At 41.2% G+C, this 19,236-nt stretch overlaps 2 protein-coding genes across 4 annotated transcripts in view; one reads left to right on the forward strand and one right to left on the reverse strand.

Moving 5' to 3' along the window:
- Positions 1-12,460, reverse strand: part of Fastkd2 (FAST kinase domains 2) — a 24,899-nt gene extending 12,439 nt beyond the window's left edge. The window contains exons 1-8 of one of the 3 annotated variants that reach the window (XM_013351684.2): positions 12,391-12,450; positions 10,310-10,438; positions 6,777-7,563; positions 4,977-5,080; positions 4,109-4,217; positions 3,507-3,630; positions 3,138-3,277; positions 1,240-1,412 (exon numbers count right to left, since the gene is read on the reverse strand). In XM_013351684.2, coding sequence (XP_013207138.1) covers positions 1,240-1,412; positions 3,138-3,277; positions 3,507-3,630; positions 4,109-4,217; positions 4,977-5,080; positions 6,777-7,505 — 1,379 coding nt within the window. In that variant the 5' untranslated portion in view covers positions 7,506-7,563; positions 10,310-10,438; positions 12,391-12,450. Of the gene's footprint in view, positions 1-1,239; positions 1,413-3,137; positions 3,278-3,506; positions 3,631-4,108; positions 4,218-4,976; positions 5,081-6,776; positions 7,593-10,309; positions 10,439-12,390 lie in introns of all 3 variants that reach the window. The other 2 variants (XM_026786487.1, XM_013351682.1) reach the window with 2 other exon arrangements.
- A 283-nt stretch (positions 12,461-12,743) lies between these two features.
- Mdh1b (malate dehydrogenase 1B) overlaps positions 12,744-19,236 on the forward strand; it is a 38,250-nt gene continuing 31,757 nt past the window's right edge. The window contains exons 1-2 of the mRNA XM_026786365.1: positions 12,744-12,816; positions 17,901-18,013. Coding sequence (XP_026642166.1) covers positions 12,795-12,816; positions 17,901-18,013 — 135 coding nt within the window. The 5' untranslated portion in view covers positions 12,744-12,794. The remainder of the gene's footprint in view (positions 12,817-17,900; positions 18,014-19,236) is intronic.

A 19,236-nucleotide genomic window follows, 5' to 3' on the forward strand; every position in this document is an offset into this window, starting at 1 on the left:
ATTGGGGGAACAGCCCTGGCACACCACACTGTGCTCACCATTGGGGGAACAGCCCTGGCACACCACACTGTGCTCACCGTCAGTGGAGCAGCCCTGGCACACCACACTGTGCTCACCGTCAGGGGAAGAGCCCTTCCATACTAGGTAGTGCACACTATTATAGGTACAGCCCTTCCATGCTGCATACACTACTGGGAGAAAATTAAATAAATCAGTGAGGATTCCTCAAAAAAAATAAAACCCAAATACAAAAAATAAGAGGGCTACCATATCTTGATCTCACATTTACTCATCTCTCTCTCTCTCTCTCTCTCTCTCTCTCTCTCTCTCTCTCTCTCTCTCTCGTTTTTAGCTTTAGGTTTTTGAAAGCAAGAGTTGCAGTCTGTAGTGTAGGTTTGCCTCTGGCTCACAGGCATCCTCCTGCCCCAACTGTCTAAGTGCTGGATTTATAGGCATGGCAATTACAGCAAGTTTTCCAAGTACATTTTGACTTACAATAATTGAAATCAGAATCTCAACAGGATATGTATACTCTTATGTGCAACACAAAAGTTAACTTATGCCAAAAACCTAAATGTCCATCAATAGATGAATAAATATAACATGCTATTAATAAACAATTGGAATATTATTTAACCTTTAAAGGAAGAAAAATCCTTCCACATGACGATACAGATGAACTTGGAGTACACCGTGTTTAATGAATAAGCCTGTCTAGATGGACACATAGCACATTGAGAAACAGTAGAAAATGTGAGGAAGGAAAGAGGGGAAAGAGAGGAAAAGCTGTTCATCAGGGATTGTTCAAATATGGAGGAGGATGCAGCTCCAGGCAGATGTGCTACGCCTGGAGTCAGCAGCACTGGACTGTCCACTTGAAAGTCGCTAGTAAACCACTGCTCTTGCCCAAAACACTTACTGCAACAATGAATTTTAAAGAGACATTTCTTGACTTTTTGATGAAGTTCAAAAGGACAAATAATTTAGGAATTAATAGTAAAGAAGACAAGCTCAAAATGAAAACTTCTATAATGAACAACTGCACCTAAATAACAAAGGAACAAGCAAACAAAGAACCACAAAGGTAAGACTATTCTAGTCAACTCTAAAAATAAATACTGCTGTATTTCCAGACACGGTGGCTGGGAACACGGTCATGCTTACTCGCGTGGGAAGCCTGAGATCTGCAATCCTTTCTGTGAGCACACCTGTGACGATGGAAAGGAAATGGGTACGTACTCTCTGTTTTGGCCTTTGCGGACGTGATTGAGAGAGGAGTACACGTGAAGGAGAGAAACAATGTTTCTCAGGTTTAGAGCACCAGGCTCCTCCACTACCCTCTCCATAAGCTTGTCCATCAAATCAGGATGTCGAAAACCAAGGTCTTCAAATAACAGGAGAAAAAAGATGACCTTAAAAACAGAAAGGAGGGGAAGTTACTCAACAGCTACTATAGTGGTTTTAAATCTCAAAGAACTTAAGCAACAAAATACTACCCCAAAAGGATAATCATGTGTTTTGTCTTTAATCAGATATCAACTTAATGAGCAATCTCTTCTAAGCTGAGAACCAAGACTAATAACCTAGAGCCAAGAATAATCTCCATATCTCATTTAAATCTTTCTTAGCAGGAGGCAGTAGCACGCCTTTAATCCCAGCACTTGGGAATCAGAGGCAGGCAGACCTCTAAATTTGAGGCCAGCCTGGTTTATAGAATGAGCTTCAAGACAGCCAAGGCTTCACGAAGAAACACTGTCACAAACAACAACAAATCCTTTCTTACCCATTTTTCATACGACAGATCTAAAAATTACTTTATATTGTGCTTGAACTGCTCCCACTTCCAAACTCTGCCTAGATTCTCATATATATGGCAACTCAAACATTTTTTTCCTTTTATTTTACCCATAGGCTGGCGTGAGCTTGTGATCTTCCAGTCTCAGCCTCCTGAGAGGCTAGGTGGATTGATGGGGGATTTCCTTCTGTATGCTATGAATATGTTTTATTACCATTGGTTAATAAAGAAGATGCCTCAGTCTATAGCAGGGCAAAATATAGCCAGGCTGGAAGAGATATAGAGAGAGAGCAGGCAGAGTCAGAGAAACACCATGTAGCTGCAGAAGGAGGACCCAGAACCTTTCGGGTAAGCCACAGCCTCGTGACAATACATAGATTAATAGAAATGGGTTAATTTAAATGTAAGAGCTAGCTAGAAATATGCCTGAGTCATTGGCCGAACAGTGTTGTAATTAATATAGTTTCTGTGTGACTATTTGGGTCTGAGCAGTCGGAAATGAATGAGCAGTTTCTGGCAACATGGGATCCTAGCTGTGTGCCACCAAGTCCATTTGGATTATCTGAGCCTTAACACTAATAAGGCACAAATATTTTCCCATCTTTCCTTGTCTTTTTAACTTTTTTAAATTAGTATGCATAGTATTCCATTTCTTTATGGCATTTTCAAACAAAATTTATTGTTGTAACTCAAATATGTCTATTTTATATTACTATATGGAAGTGAAATATCATGATTAAGATATATTTCACTTCCAATTTCCTGCTGGGTAATATTTACCACAAGAATTACTGTCTTTGAACTCAATTTTAATAATAAATTCAAAATTCATCTTACTCTCTTAACCAACTGAATCCACTGATCAGCCTCCACCTACTTCACTAGAAAAAGTAAGATTCACACGCTGTTACGTTTAGACATCTGGATTGTTAAACATGGATCCTGAAAGTCTGGGACTCCAAAGAAAATAGGTAAGATCATAAAGTAGTAACATTTCATTCTTCAAAACCATGAGCCTGTCATACATCATTAGTTAGAGCCATTTTTATTATTCAAAGCTAATAAGAAAATAGGATCCCCAAGGCTCACTAGTTAGTTCACCTACCATAAAACCCTTTGATAACCAAGCAGAAGAACTTTGGACAATGTAGCTTTGCTTTCCCACAGAAAACTGACCATGGAGGGTCTACTCTATCAATGTTTAGCCTGTAAAAGGAGATGGTGCTGAGCTAATTTAGCACTGGAATATTCTGACATATTCTGACATAATGACCTAAGCAGAAACAAGGGAATGAACAAGTTTCCTGAAAGTTTCCCTGGTATATCCCCAACAGAAACTCACCTGTTTCAGCTTCCAGATTTCAAAAGTTGTAGCCACATAGTCAGCTATGCTCTTGAAGAGATCTTCATTTTGGTATCGCAGATCTCTACAGGACTGCAGTATGCCAATCAAGACTTTAAAAGGACACCCGTGGATATTATCTTTAAGAATGAGTTAAATACGCAAGCATTACCAGATGGCTTTGAGCATAAGATTCAAGATATTCATACCTTCTTTGGGAAAAAAACAACACTATTTTGAAGGAAAACAAAACAACGGCCAAAAATAAAATTTATATGTAACCACTCATCAGTTCTGCATCATAAGAGCCAAGATTTCAAAACAAGTGAACGGTCAGATACGGCAGATAATATGGAAAAGCCTTCTTACCTATGACCACCTTACTGCATTCATTCAGAAGGACAACAGAGCGGTGATCCATTGCAGCCAGTACTTCAAACATGTGTTGGCTATTCAAGACAGAAAATCTGTCCAACTCCTTCAAGGTTTTCATCTACAGAAAACAAACTTGCATTAAATTATCATCTGTGGAAAATTTAATGCTGAAGAAACAAGCATGAGGCTTAAGAAAGGTGTACACAAATACAGAAGTAAATATATATACACAGATATGTTTGCACACACAGATAGATGTCTTAAGTCATTTCAGTAAAAGTACAGCCACATCCTCCTTCAAAACCGACTTTAGGGGGCTGGAGATGTGGCTCAGAGGTTAAGGGCATTGTCTGCTCTTCCAAAGGTCCTGAGTTCAATTCCCAGCAACCACATGGTGGCTCACAACCATCTGTAATGGGGTCTGGTGCCCTCTTCTGTCCTGTAGGCATACACACAGACAGAATATTGTATACATAATAAATAAATATATAAAAAAAAAAAAAAAAAAAAAAAAAAAAAAAACCGACTTTAGGGAATGACAGGTCAAAGGACAGTTTCTTCAAACTTTATCCACTTGAGAAAAGCCAGGTGTTTACCTCCAGTTTCTTCTTAAGAGCAAATGGCGTGTCTTTCCCGATATATTTCATCACTGTTTGTAATGTGAAGATGTGTTCTATCTTCCAAACTTGCTGATCAACTAGGATTCTGTCATTGGACACAAGAAATAGGATGATCCTAGAATCCAGCCCCTACTTGGAATAGACCAGGAATAAGAAATCTACAGACGCTGCCCAACAGGGTATAAGCGGTTAGAGAAGAACCTAAATCATTCTAGAATACTTCCTCTTACATTACTGTACTGCCTTTATTAATGAACAAGACACATCAGATTAAAGGTATCCTCATAACCTTCCCTAGTCTGTGACATCAGATCACTTGGATCAATTTTATATCTTCATAAGATACAGTGTGATCCCTACAGTGTCCTAGTAACCATTCTGAATTTAGTATACATGTCAGTTCTCCCCCTGACTTTACATCAGTACTACAGTCTAAGAAAAACTAATTTCAATATTACCTACAAATTTTTAGAAAGAGATCCTTTAAAAATTACTGTCTTCAGGTTTTTATCATTCAGAGTTGGAATTTTAAGCTTAATAAAATATTAACAATCAGTAATGTGGGGGCTGGAGATATGGCTCAGTGGTTAAGAGCACTTACTGCTCTTCCAGAGGACCCAGGTTCAATTCCCAGCACCCACATGGCAGCTCACAACTGTCTGAAGATCCAGTTGCAGGGGATCTGACACATTCACACCAATGCACATAAAATAAAAGTTAAATAAAGCATAAAAATAAAAAAATAAACAATCACTAATGCCTACTTTATTAATGTCTCCAAAAAAAGAAATCAATTTTCGTTGGGCTTCTAAATTGCCCATGAAGAAACCTAGGAGGTTCTTACCGCAACCCTGCTCGAAGCGCATTCACATTCATGCATGGCTCCAAAGTCTTTAAAGCAGTTGACAAAATTGAAAGACATCTCTCATCACACTCATTGATGCGCTCCTGGTAAAACACAATTGCAAACAGCAAAGGCCATGAGATGTGCACTAGCTTTCTGAAGCAAAACCTCTGAACCCACACTTTCACAGGACTAAGTACCAGACCAGCAAGTCACAGAGTCCATCATACACAGAAACCCAGGAAGTAAGCTATAACAATTCAGTGGCTTTCCAGATAACTGACACGTAACCTTTTAAACATCAACACTTTCCTATGCATCAATGGAAATCAATTTGATATTGATTTTATTCCTTTACTTGTGAAATAACTGCATTAAACATCATTTTTACCCCTTCATGGGACCCCAAACCACCATGGGAACATCAGAGTAGAATAATAGAAGATCTACAAAAGTAGATAGGCCAATTGCTCCCCTAAATGAGCCTTAGAGGGCTGTCCTTACAACTTCCACATAGCCTTCCCTGAGCACCATGCTACAAGTGCCTGTGAATCTTCTTACTCACGTGACCCACTGCATTTGACCACCACTCTCTGGGTCTCAGTCAGGTGCTAGTTTAGTCCAGAAATGCCAGGGGAGATCTGGGCAGAGAACAGTGCTGACTGCTGTGACCGGTCAGACTACTTGGCTCAGATGCACTGACGGCACATTGCCCTCTCACCTCTGGCTAAGTGTCTTTATGACACCCACATATTATGGAGGAACAGTCACATACAGATTTGCTGAATATGTTCCTGGTGAGAATGCTCCACAGTTGGGAATGCCTGTGCAAGGTCTACTACATAGCTGCATCACTGTAGTGGGAACTGAGTCACACCAATCATTGCAAGTGACTGGACAAGAAACAAATACAGGGCTTAACAAGCAAAATATAAAATTTAATAGTTCTTGCTTGAGAACATATGAAGTTTACATAAAAAATTAAAAACTCATCTACCTATAAACTCAACTCATGAATTCCAGTGAAACAAGAATATGTGATACATTATCTCCAGGCAAGTAATGCAATTTAGGATATTTCCTTAATTATTGAGTTTAGATGTCTGACATAGCCATTCTTTAAAAGTAAATGATTCCTTCTTCACGTCTGGTGCCATATAAATGACATAATGTGCAAACTTGAGCAGGCCAATCCCTTGCCTGAAATTCTCCAATGAACTCCTAAGCCTACCAGCAAATACAAGCTCCAGTGGGCATAAAACTGTGGCACCTTGTACATGACTGACACCCAATATGCATTCTCTGTATGAATCAAGGAATCCACGAGCTGCTAAGCAAGCAGTTTGGTATCATTAAATATGTTTCCTTGTCTTCAGAGCTGGTGAGGAGATTAGGGCACTATGCGAGGAAACTGCTAGCTCACCTCCTTCCCTACCCCTCTTTCCTTCAACTACCAACTTTTCTTTGTATGGCTTGCCTTTCTCTTCATTTTAGCTTCTTTGTTCCTACTTAGCCCTAGAGAAGGTAAGTGGAGCGGGCTTCCACAAATTTCCAAAGCAAAAAATTATCTAACTTAAGGTCTCCTAGACATATACTATACAATACAGAAATGCACATTAAAAACATATTCCACTGATAGTCTCTTCTTATATTTTTGGTTGTGAGCTTAGCCTTTAAAGGTTGAGCCACCTCTCCAGCCCCTGATAGTCTCCTTTAAGGAAGCTATACATATCTGCTTCCCCCGACTCGTTCAAAATGTTAAACACAGTAAAGCCACATGTAAGTCTTCATTTGACTTACCTGAATCGTCCTCAGCAACGTCTGAACCATAAGAGCATTCTGGGGGACGCCCAGCTTCATGATAGCATTCAGACTGAAGAGAAGGTGGTCATAGTGCATAATCTTGGCTTCTCTCATCATTTGCGTGCACAGCTGATGAAAGGCGGGGTGACTGAACATCAGCTGTATCTCAAAGTGCCTCTTGTCTCCAGACACCCTTCTGACAATTGTCCACATTGCTAAGAAATAGCTACTACTAGGAAATGTGGGCGCTCTTGAGAATGTGTCGAGCACATCACTCAAGGAGTTACACTCCTGGGCCAGCTTTTTATGACTCATGGGGGTTGGTCTCATTTTCATGGTGAGCATGTCTTCACTGGAGCTATGATGAAAGTTTATTTTCATTAAATCATGATCAGATGCCCCATCAGAGACAAGAGAATGTTCTGAGTCAGAGGACAGTCTTCTAGGACAAAGCACGTTGCCAAATTTAAAGACAACTGCGTGTCTTACGCCTTTAGTTTGAGTACAATCATCTACTGATTTCAAAATACCCTGAAAGAGGTATCTAACAGATGGCCGCAGTCCATCCTCAAAACCATTTAGCAGGCGGTTTCTTGGGTTCCATTTTGAATAAACAACTTCTGGTCTGCAAAATCCCAGAGGATATATCCTCAAAACTCTGCTTCTTGGAAGCACAGCACGCAACAGTCCAATGTTCCAGAGCAAGGAATGTGCTTTGTTACTCATTTTGCTCTCCACGGGCACACTTCCAAATACTCACAATGCAACAAAATTTGACTTCTTCCTAAAAGAGAGCATATGCTGTAGACTATCCTGCAGGGGATAGGCAAATAAAAGAAATAACAGTTAAAATTTTTGCATCTAACAGGAGCCTGCATGGATATCTATGAGCCACTAGAACTTTATATTAAAAAGGCAAAACTATATCCCCAGTATGTCTCTCCTACTTTTATTCCAACGTGCACATCATTGTAAAGTACCCAGGTCAGTCATTTTAGCAGTGGTATAAAATAGCTTATTATTATTATTATTATTATTATTATTATTATTATTATTATTATTATTATTATTATTTCCCATGTAGGTGTTCAATAAGTCTTCTTCTGCTAAGAGTAATTTTGTTAATGCTACTTTGGAGGCCTCCACTGAAAATAGTATCATTGATGGATACTTTCAACAGAATGATCTAGCAATTGCCAAAACCAAAACATTAAGAAAACGTACTTAGGTCTGATCACCAGACCCTTGGCCCTGACTGCTCCTGGAGAGGTAAGAGTCTGTGTTCAAGTGTGAAGAGCCCAGCTCTCTAGACTCATCACAGGAAAAATCCATCAAGATGATGTCTCAATTCTGAACATCTATGCCCTAAATACAAGAGCAGCCACATATATAAAAGAAACATTACTAAAGCTTAAATCGCACATCAAACCGTACACACTAATAGCAGGAGACTTCAATACCCCACTCTCACCACTGGACAGGTCTGTAGAGAAATAAGAGAATTAACAGATGTCATTACTCAAATGAACTTAACAGACATCTGTAGAACACTTCACCCAAACACAGAAGAATATACCTTCTTCTCAGTAGCACCTCATGGAACCTTCTCTAAAATTGGTCCATACACGGTAACAAAGATACAAAAACCTCAACCGATACAAAAAACGGAGTAACCCCCTGTGTCTTATCAGATCACCATGGCTTAAAGATAGAATTCAACAACAATACTAATTACAGAAAGTCTATGAATTCATGGATATTGAACAATGCTCAACTGAATCACCCCTGGGTCAAGGAAGAAATAAAGAAATTAAAGACTTCATAGAATTTAACAAAAATGAGGGCACACATACCCCAAAAAAACCTATGGAACACTATGAAAGCAGTGCTAAGAGGAAAGTTCATAGCACTAAGTACCTACATAAGGAAAGTGGAGAAATCTCACACTAGTGACTTAACAGAACACCTGAAAGCTCTAGAACAAAAAGAAGCAGACTCACCCAGGAGGAGTAGAAGACAGGAAATAATCAAATTGAGGGCTGAAATCAATAAAATAGAAACAAAGAGAACAGTACAAAAAAAAAAATCAATGAAACAAAGAACTGGTTCTTCAACAAAATCAACAAGATAGACAAATCCTAACCCAAACTAACCAAAAGGCAGAGAAAGAATATCCAAATTAACAAAATCAGAAATGAAAGGGGGGGACATAACAACAGACACTGAGGAAATTCAAAGAATCATTAGGTCTTACTTCAAAAACCTATAGTCCACAAAATTGGGGAATCTAAAAGAAATGGACAAATTAAATCAAGACCAGACAAACAATTTAAATAGACCCTATAACCCCTAAGGAAATAGAAGTCATCAAAAGTCTCCAACCCCCCCCCCCAAAAAAAATCCCAGAGCCAGATGGGCAGATTTCTACCAGAAGTCAAACTTTCGCTATTTGCAGATAATATAATAGTATGTATAAGTGACCCCAAAAATTCTACCAGGGAACTCCTGTAGCTGATAAACACCTTCAGCAATGTAGTAGAATACAAGATCAACTCAAAAAAAAACAGTAGCCCTCCTATATACAAATGATAAAAGGGCTGAGTAAGAAATCAAAGAAACATCGCACTTTACAATAGCCACAAATAGCATAAAGTATCTTGGGGTAACACTAAACAAAGAAGTAAAAGACCTGCACAAAAAGAACTTTAAATCTTTGAAGAATGAAATCGAAGAATATACCAGAAAATGGAAAGATCTCCCATGCTCTTGTATAGGTAGGATCAATATAATAAAAATGGCAATCTTACCAAAAGCAATCTATAGATTCAATGCAATCCCCATCAAAATCCCAACAAAATTCTTCACAGACATCAAAAGAACAATACTCAACTTCGTATGGAAAAACAAAAAACTCAGGATAGTCAAAACAATCCTGTACAAGAAAGGAACTTCTGGAAGCATCACAATCCCTGACTTCAAACTCTACTACAGAGCTATAGTAATTAAAAACGGTATTGGCATAAAAAGACAGGTAAACCAATGTAATCAAATCAAAGACACTGATATTAATCCATACACCTATGAACACCTGATTTTTTGCAAAGAAGCTAAAATCATACAATGGAAAAAAAAGAAAGTATCTTCAACAAATGGTGCTGGAATAACATGTAGAAAAATGTAAATAGATCCATATCTATCCCCATGCACAAAACTCAAGTCCAAATGGATCAAAGATCTCAACATAAATTCAACCACAATGAATGTCACAGAAAAGAAAGTGGGACGTACTTTTGAATGCATGGGCACAGGAGACTACTTCCTAAATATAATACCAGTAGCAGAGACATTGAGAGCAACAATTAATAAATGGGACCTCCTGGCACTGAGAATGGCTCACACAATCAATATATCTCTTTCCTTGCTGTCCCTTTCTGTCCTTCCCCATCTCAACCATCCTATTCTCTCATGTTCTGTTCCTCCCTCTCCTTGCCCCCCCCCAACATAATCCCTATTTTCTCAGGAAATCTTACCTATTTCCCCTTTCCCCATGGATCCATGTATGTCTGACTTAAGATTCTCCTTGTTCCCCAGTTTCTCTGGAGTCATGGACTGTAACTTCTGACAGGCAAAGGACGCAGTCAATAAGACAAAACAGCAGCCTACAGAATAGGAAAAGATCTTCACCAACCCCACATTGAACAGAGGACTGTTCCCCAAAATATATAAAGAACTCAAGAAACTAGATGTTAAAACACCAAATAATCCAATTTTTAAAAATGGGGTAACAGATCTAAACAGAGAATTCTCAACAGGTCTCAAATGATTGAAAGACACTTAAGGAATTGCTCAGTATCCTCAGAGATACCATCTTACCCCAGTCAGAATGGCTAAGATCAAAATTACCAATGATTGCTTATGCTGGAGAGGAAGTGGGGTAAGGGGACACTCCTCCATTGCTGTTGGGAGTGCAAACTTGTACAGTCACTTTGGAAATCAATATATCAATTTCCCAGAAAATTGGAAATCAATCTATATCAAGATCCAGCAATACACTCTTGGATATATACCCAAAGGATGCAGACCCATACCACAAGGACATGTGCTCAACTATGTTCATAGAAGCATTATTCATAGTAGCCAGAATCTGGAAACAACTTAGATGCCCCTCAACTGAAAGATGGATAAAGAAAATGTGATACATTCACACGGTGGAGTAAGACTCAGTGGAAAAAAAAAACAAACAAAACCAAAAAAAAAAAAAAAAAAAAAAAAATGGTGTCTTGAAATCTGCATGCAAATGGATGAAACTAGATAAAAAACCATCCTGAGTGAGGTAACCGAGACCCAGAAAGACAAGCACGGTTTGTACTCACTCGTAAGTGGATATTCAATGCAAAGCAAAAGATAACCAGCCTATATACAGTCCATGACCTCGGAGAAGCTGGGGAACAAGGAGAACCCTAAGAGAAACATACATGGATCCCTGAGGGAAGGGGAAATAGACAAGAACTCTTGAGAAAATTGGAAGCTTGGTAGGGGAGAAAAGGGGTAGGAGGGGAGGGAGGAGAACATGAGGGAATGGAATGATCGAGATAGGGGAAAGCAAGGAAAGAGATATCTTGATTGTGGGAGCCATTATGGAGCTAGCAAGAAACCTGGCACCAGGGAAATTCCCCCAGGAATACACAAGGATGACACCAGGTAAGACCCTAAGCAATAGTGGAGAGGGTGCCTGAACTGGCCTTGCCCTGCAATCAGATTGACGACTACCTTAACTATCATCACAGAACCTTCAGCAGGCAACCGATAGAAACAGATGCAGAGATCCACAGCTAAGCTCTGGGTAGAGCTTCCAGAGACCAGTCCAAGAAAGGGAAGAGCAATAATATGAGCAAAGGGGTCAAGACCGTGATGGGGGAAACCCATAGAAACAACTGACCTGAGCTAGAGGCTGACAGCAAGAGGAACCAGCATAGGACCGAACTAGGCCTTCTGAATGTGGGTGACCGATGTGTGGCTACTGGCAGTGGGTCCAGGATTTATCCCTAGTGCTTGAAATAACTTTTTGGAGCCCATTCCTTTTGGAGGGACATTTTGCTCAGCCTAAACTTAAGGGGGAGTGAAAGGAGGGGAGGGAGTGGGAACTGGGATAGGTATGTAAAATGAGAAAAGATCATTCTTTAAGAATTAATTTAAAAAGAAAGAAAATGTACTTGGACAGAACGGAAATGAAAACGGCAGAGCGCAGATGGCTCCCCCTTTAATTCCAGCACTCGGGAGGCAGGCTCCCTGTGCGTTGGAGGCCAGACTGGTTTACAGAGGGAGTTCCAGGGCAGCCGGGTTTCTACACAGAGAAACCCTGACTCGAAAACAAACAAACAAACAAAACAAAACAAGAAAACAAAATATAAACGATGTTCTCCGTGCTTAAATCAGTAAGCCTCATCAAAATCCCGAAACCGGAGTCAGCGTCCTTCCTCAACTGGGACACCCAGCATCAACACACCACCCTAAACTTAAGATCGAAGACACTTCTCAAACTTTTCTCTACCCAATAAAAAGACTACCACGACACCGCCCACGATCTTGCTTATGCTCACTACTCACTCACCATAGAACGGTACCCCCTGGCCGCACACGGGCGCAGCCATGACAGTCCCGCTCAAAGCCGCGTCCGGGACAGTCTACGGATGCCTGTATAGGTCAAAAAGCCTAAGTTCGCGGCGGCCGTAGATAGCCACGTGTTGCGGGGGGGGGAGGGGGCTGCCAGAAGAATGGTTTCTCGGATGAAAAGATAGACCCTAGACCACGCAAGAGTTTCCGTAAGAGGCCACGGCGCTTATAAAGAGCATGTATGGTTTTGTTTATAAACTTAACACGTTCAAGAAGTAACTTTGAACTTGGCACTGGCAGAGCGGCAGCTTCTGAGAGCGCCTGCGCCATTTTCAATTCGGAGGCGCGGTTGCCAGGCAACCGAGACGCCGTGGTCCCAGACTCTAGGTCTTGCTAGAGATCATGGCCAAATTCGTGATCGCGGGTGAGTTCTTCTTCAGTTTCCCATAGTCGCTGGTCAGCCTTGTTAACTGCCTTCTATTCCGCAACCCATGCTCTGATGGATCACTTCGGGCTGTTAGGCAGTGGCGGTATGCCAAACTCTAGCGAGCACTGGGGACACGGTGGGGAAAAATGTTCATCTTTGTTTGGCCTTGGTAAGTTTTAATTCCCACGGCGGTGCAAACATATAGAGAATAACTTTGATCTGCCGTGATTAATGCAATGAGGGAGAGGTGCACAGGCCTCTGGGCGAATATTCTCTTAATGTGGGGGTGTGGGATGGAGAAGGGATGGACACAGGGAACTAAGCAGAGAAACTGTTAATGGCACTATCCCAGATTAGGGCTAAAAGAGCTGCAGTCGAATGGAGGAACTGGATGCGGGAGTATGGGAGGACATGGGGTTAGACTTACAAAATAGACTCTTGTATCTTACAAACACCTAGGGGGAAAAATATTTGAACTAAATCTTGAACACAAAGAAGTGTCATTGAAAGAATTTAAGTAAAATAGAGTCAATGGATTTGCATTTTTAAAAAACTCATCTCCGCAGTCAGAAGCAACAACAACACCTAATGCAACAGGATGCTTACTGTGTGTCTGCCTCCTCCCTTCTCTCTGAGTTGTTTAAAAGAACTCCCAGCTGTTCTATCTCTAGCCCTTCGTTCCACTCAATCTGGCTTCTAATTTGCCTTATATACAAACTGGTTTTTTTTTTCCCCCTGAAATCACCAATCTTAGATAAACTGTTCAGTTTTTGTCTTAGTTTATTTTGGGGTATACACCAGAGAAGACTGCTCGGACTTGGGTTTAAGCCAACAGAAAGTCTTTATTAGCCAGCTGGCAACTACACTAGGTGTTCTAGATCCCAGTGTAGCCCCGAGTCTTTCTCAGGGTCAGCTTTTAGGCACAAAACCATGTTTTGGGTTGACATACTTCAGTTAACAAGAACAGTTAACCCAGAAACAGAACTACAGAAGCCAAAGGTAAGGTTAGCACACTTAGAGACATCTCCAGAACTATAAGACTTCGATGGAGTGGGCCTTTGTTGTAGTTTTGGGAGGTGGTGCTATCTACATGCTGAGTATTACAGCCTGAATGGTGCTTCCATCATAGAGTCAGGTCTGAAGCCCTGTTTCACGTGGACGTCTCTGTTACACTGGACACAATTGATCTTTACCATCTCCTTGGAAGTACTCTTTTGCTTCACTACTGCTTCAGATAAATATTTTTAGCACTAGAAGACTGGATTGTGGGAATACAGTAGAAAAGTTTCATGGCGTTTTGTATATAACAGTAACAGAGCAGCATTTCAGAGGGAGAGAGGGCAGAGGATCTTCTTAGTCAGAGCTTCCAGGGGAGAGGGGGCAGGGGACCTTCCTAGTCAGGGCTTCCAGGGGAGAGGGGGCAGGGGACCTTCCTAGTCAGGGCTTCCAGGGGGAGAGGGGGCAGGAAGAAACAGAATAATTTCTGTGTGGCTAACACCTGGAGCAGTACTGGAGTCTGCGGAGCTTACAAAGACAGTGTATGGTTGTGTATGAAAACCCAATACACTCAGGTAGTAACTTTCAACCCCTAACTCTTCTGAGTGTAATAAGTCTCTCTCTCTGTCCCACCTGCTCCCCCCCAAAAAACAACATGGAGGTTTATTATGAAAGTTTGGCCATAATTTAGGCTTGTTTCTAACTAGCTCATATAACTTAAATTAACCCATATTTTTAACCTAGTTTCTTCCATGCACTTGTTACCACATCTCCATTTTGCCCATCTTGCTTCTTTTGCCACTGGCTTGAGACTCTGCCATTCTTCTTCCCAGAGCTCTCTCTGTCCAGAACATCCTGCTAAACCTCCTGCCTAGCTATTGACCATTTAGCTTTTTATTACACCAACCCCAGTGACATATCTTCACACAATGTAAAGGAAGATTCCACAATATCTGAGAGCACTTGATGGTGCAGATGCCAGAGAACCATGAAGCCACGGTCCAGGTCCCTAGGTCTGGCTGGAAATCATAATCAAATTTGGTGGTTACGGAGAGGATTTGATAATCATGCCATTGAAATGAGTGGAGTAGGAGTAGAAGAAAGGGTGCAGGGAAGTGTCCTAAGCCGAAGACAGAGCGAGACAACGCAGATCCTCCTGAGGCACGTCCCATAGTTTAGACTTTGACCAAAGTATGTGGAAAATTTTCCTTAAAGATATAAGGCAATGAAATTTTATCTTACCTGAGTGTTATGGATGCAACAAGAGGACAGTTAGGAGATTCGAGCAAGTGGAGGAAGCAACGGGTTTAGCATTGTGGTCAATATGAATGGAGAAAAACAAATGGACTAGGGAGCAATCTGAGAAACAAAATGCGTGGAACAAGATGTCTAGTTCACTAAATGACACAGGAAATAAAGGAAAAGTTAGACTCCTAAACAGTGGACAGCTAGGTAGATTGGGATTATCTGAAAAACTTTTTTCAGAAGAACAGGTACTCGTAATACTTTCTCTCTTTTGAGACAGAGTCTCGCTATGTAGCCCTGGCTGATTTGAGGCTGGACTCAAATTCTATCTCTTCCTCCAGAGTGCTGGAATTAAAGGTATACACCACTGGACCCAACTACCCTTAATATTCTTAAATAAGGAGATGGTTGACATAACTACTCTAGCAGATTTAGGACTTAGAATTGAAATGACCCACATGAGATAATTATTGTCAGCTGCACTGATTAAGCCAGTAAAAGTTTTTAGTTCTTTTATTAATGGCTAGAATAAGAGTGGGCTCATGACTCTGAAAAGTCCCCTGGTGCCCAGGCTCAGGGGTACAGCATTTTTAAAGGCAAAACCTACCTTTTACATCTGTAATTTACATCGAAGTTCGGTGAGGGTCAGAGTATTGCTGAAAAACTCATTCCCGGCAGAGCTTAGTAATTATTTCAGACACACCAAGACAATTATTTTTCAATGATGTCTTTTTAGTTATCTTAAATTGTGTTAATTACTTTGATTAATACGTCCAGAACATGGTCAAGGCCACGCAAATCCCAAATGTGTTGCCAAGGCAGACACAGCTCTTGGTGGGAGGGGGCGTTGGAGGAGTGGAGGGCTGAGAACTGTTTAAACAAACCCAGTAAGGACTGGAACGAGGTGGTGCTTGTCACCTCAGTCGTGACACATTTGGAAAGAGATGTGGAACGTGGGAAAGTGCAGGCGTCTACATACGACACTGTGCTTGAGATAGGAATAGATTGCTACTTGAAAACAAGGAACTTGACCGGCAAAATATACAGAAAAAGTATGAAAATGTGTGCCTTGCAGAACGGTACCATTCAATGGATTGATGAGGAAACAGGAACTTGCAAAGTATAGAAAAGACTAGCCAGAGATTTAGAAGGAAAACCTGCACTCCAGGAATTACGCCACAGGAAGTGGAAACAGGCAAGACTGATAAATACTACCAGCGCCAAGAAGAAAGAATCAAAAACTGCTTATTGTATTAAGGACCTCAGGGTTCTTAATTTTTATGTATTTAACTTACATTTAATAAACTTAATATAATAATTACCTAGCATCTTGTATATAATATGAAGTATAATTATGCAAAAATATGTAATGTATACTTAATACAATTTCCTTCCTGGAAATTGTGAGAGATGCTAGGTTATAGTGGAATAATAAATGAATGAAAATATAAGCGCCAAGGACAGAGGATTTTTAAAAGAAGTTTTAACAGAAAGGGGCACATAGAAAGCAATGCCTGGGAAGAGGAGATGTGGACTTATTGGAAGGAGAGAGTGAAGTTTAAGTTGAATGCATTTTAAATATTCTTGAAAGGAGACACTAGAAACATAAAAACGTGTCTAATGGGGTGGGAATAGTTTGTTGAGCAAGGCTTTTCAGAAGACAAAAGCGGGAGTCAGAGTACAAGACCCCTTTCCGTTGGAAGCTTCTCCATTCTTTAGGTCCATTATCTTCCCAGTGATGTCTGGGCAGAAGAAATCCAGATTCAGAAAAGACAGGTAATTGAGGTCATGCAGAGTGCAGGGCTTTGACAAGCTAACTTCCCAGGAAATGGACAGGATAATTAAACGTGAGCCATAAAGTGGGTTTGAAGTAATTAACAATGGATTTGAACTAGACAGAGAGGTTTATACATACAGAGGTGTTGAGAAGGATTGATGTTAAGGGGTTCATGAGGTTAAGGAAGGATGTTCCACAGGAGCTACTGCACTTAGCCTGTCTTCCTAAACTCACATCCACTGGCTCTCTTGGGGAGGTTTAGCTTCCTATGTGGTCCTCACTCAAAATGTATGCCTGCAGCTGTCCCTTGGCACCTGCACCCCAGGTTGGATCAGACGCCCTCCCACTGTTATGCGCCCGTGTGCTCTGCCTGTCCTTCCTAATGCGCTTGGCTGAACAGCTCACCCATGATTCTCTCAGATAAGGTCAGCCAGGAAATAGAAATTAGCTCCAAATGTGTCCTTCCCCCTCAGCTTCCCCACAGTTCTGGACCGTGTGTCACATCTATAGGGGCTGTATTTCCACTCCTTTTACCTTCTGGTGTTGGTTTTATCTGTTTTATGTGTGCGGTCAGGGGAGGGGAGCTTGCAGAGGTTAAGGGAGAACTTACAAGAGTTGCTTCTGTCCTTCTACCACGTGTGTCCTGGGGATCAAACTCATGTCATCAGGTTGGGCGGCAAGTTCCTTTATCAGCTGAGCCGCCTTCCTGGACCCCGGGGTGGCTTCTAATGAGTAGTAGTTCACTGTCAGTATTAGTATGCCATGCTTAGATAGTACGCTACAGTTTCCTATGTGGTATAGCAGAGTACTGGAAAAGGGTAAATATTTAAAACATTCTCTTTTCCACAACATTTTATTAGGTAAGATCCTTATCTATGAAATATTTCTTATTTTTATTAATATAACGAAAACTTGAGGTTTGTGTTATAGAAGGTTATTTTGTAATTTTGTTATAATATATTATGGCCATGGTGCATTCTCTAAGTGTCTGTCAAGTCCTGATAGCAGCGTGGCAATTTGTTTGTGTGTCAAAAGAAAGCTTAGCGCACTTGAACTCTTCTAGGGAAAGCAAACTGCCCGTACTACGCCAAGGCAGAACTCCTGGCAGACTATTTGCAAAAGAATCTTCCTGATTTTCGGATTTTTAAAATCACACAGCATCCTGATGTGTGGGAGGTAAGAACCTTTACAATTATTAAATGTGTTTTTGTGAGAAAGGGTTCTACTTTGATTGAATACTTGCTAGGGCATCGTTCGGGCTTCCGATGATTGTTGTAGGAGCTGCGGGCTGGCAGTTCCTGCCACCCTGCTCCAGGCAGCCTAGCTAGCTTATGCCCCGAAATAACAACACACAAACTGTATTCTTTTAAACACTGCTTGGCCCATTAACTCTAGCCCTTACAGGCTAATTCTCATATCCTGATCAACCCATCTCTTATAATCTGTGTAGCATCAGTCTTACCAGGAAAGATTCAGCATGTCTGACCTGGCAGCTTGCTTCATGACATCTGCCCGGGAGAGGGGAGCATGGCCTCTGAGCTCACTTCCTCTTCCTCCCAGCATTCTGTTCTGTTTACTCCTCCCACCTATGTTTTAACCTATGAGGCCAAGCAGTTTCTTTTTTACTTAACCAATGACCTTCCTCCATCAGATGATGACTGTATTCTGATGATGATGGATTAATGACATTTGGATACTAGTAAAAAGGAGTTCCTACTTATCGGCCTCAAAACATGTTCTTTTCTCACACCTAATAGCACAAAGGAGACTCCAATAAGTGGGGTAAATGTGAGTCCACCCCGCCCCTGCCAAGAAAACAGGTAGTTCGTGTTTAACATGCACTACTCTTAGCCTTTTCTTTCTCCTTCACACGGAGTCATACTGGTATGAGGACCTATTTGAGATATCCGTATCTGTGGCTGTGTCGCCCCCTAAACAGACTTTTAAGGTGGAGAATTTGAAGATGAAGACTTACTGGAAATCACTCTTAGGACATCCTAGGAAGAAATGAAGATGAAGGCAGCAGCATTAGGTGAAGGGTGGGAGCTATGACACAGCTACAGCAGAGGCATCATCAGGTCCTCCAGAGCGTGCTGGGGATCCCTTCAGAGGCACCCCATGCTAAAGACAGGTAGCGAGCATCAACCAGTCACCTGACAGGCACTGCGCCAAGGAAGGGGGCTTACTCTTAGTCAAGGGGAATTTCTTTAGCTGAGGTCAGTCCTTAACATTGGCCTCTGATATCTCTAGTGACTGAGGCCATAGATGCCTTGGTTATAGGCAAGAAGGAACCTGGACTGTGCGTGACTATCTGCTACAGTCCACCCGCTGTGGAAGGAACCTGGACTGTGTGTGACTATCTGCTACAGTCCACGCGCTGTGGAAGGAACCTGGACTGT

This window comes from Microtus ochrogaster, linkage group LG4 (genome assembly GCF_000317375.1).
Source record: "Microtus ochrogaster isolate Prairie Vole_2 linkage group LG4, MicOch1.0, whole genome shotgun sequence".
Taxonomy (NCBI): Eukaryota; Metazoa; Chordata; class Mammalia; order Rodentia; family Cricetidae; genus Microtus; species Microtus ochrogaster.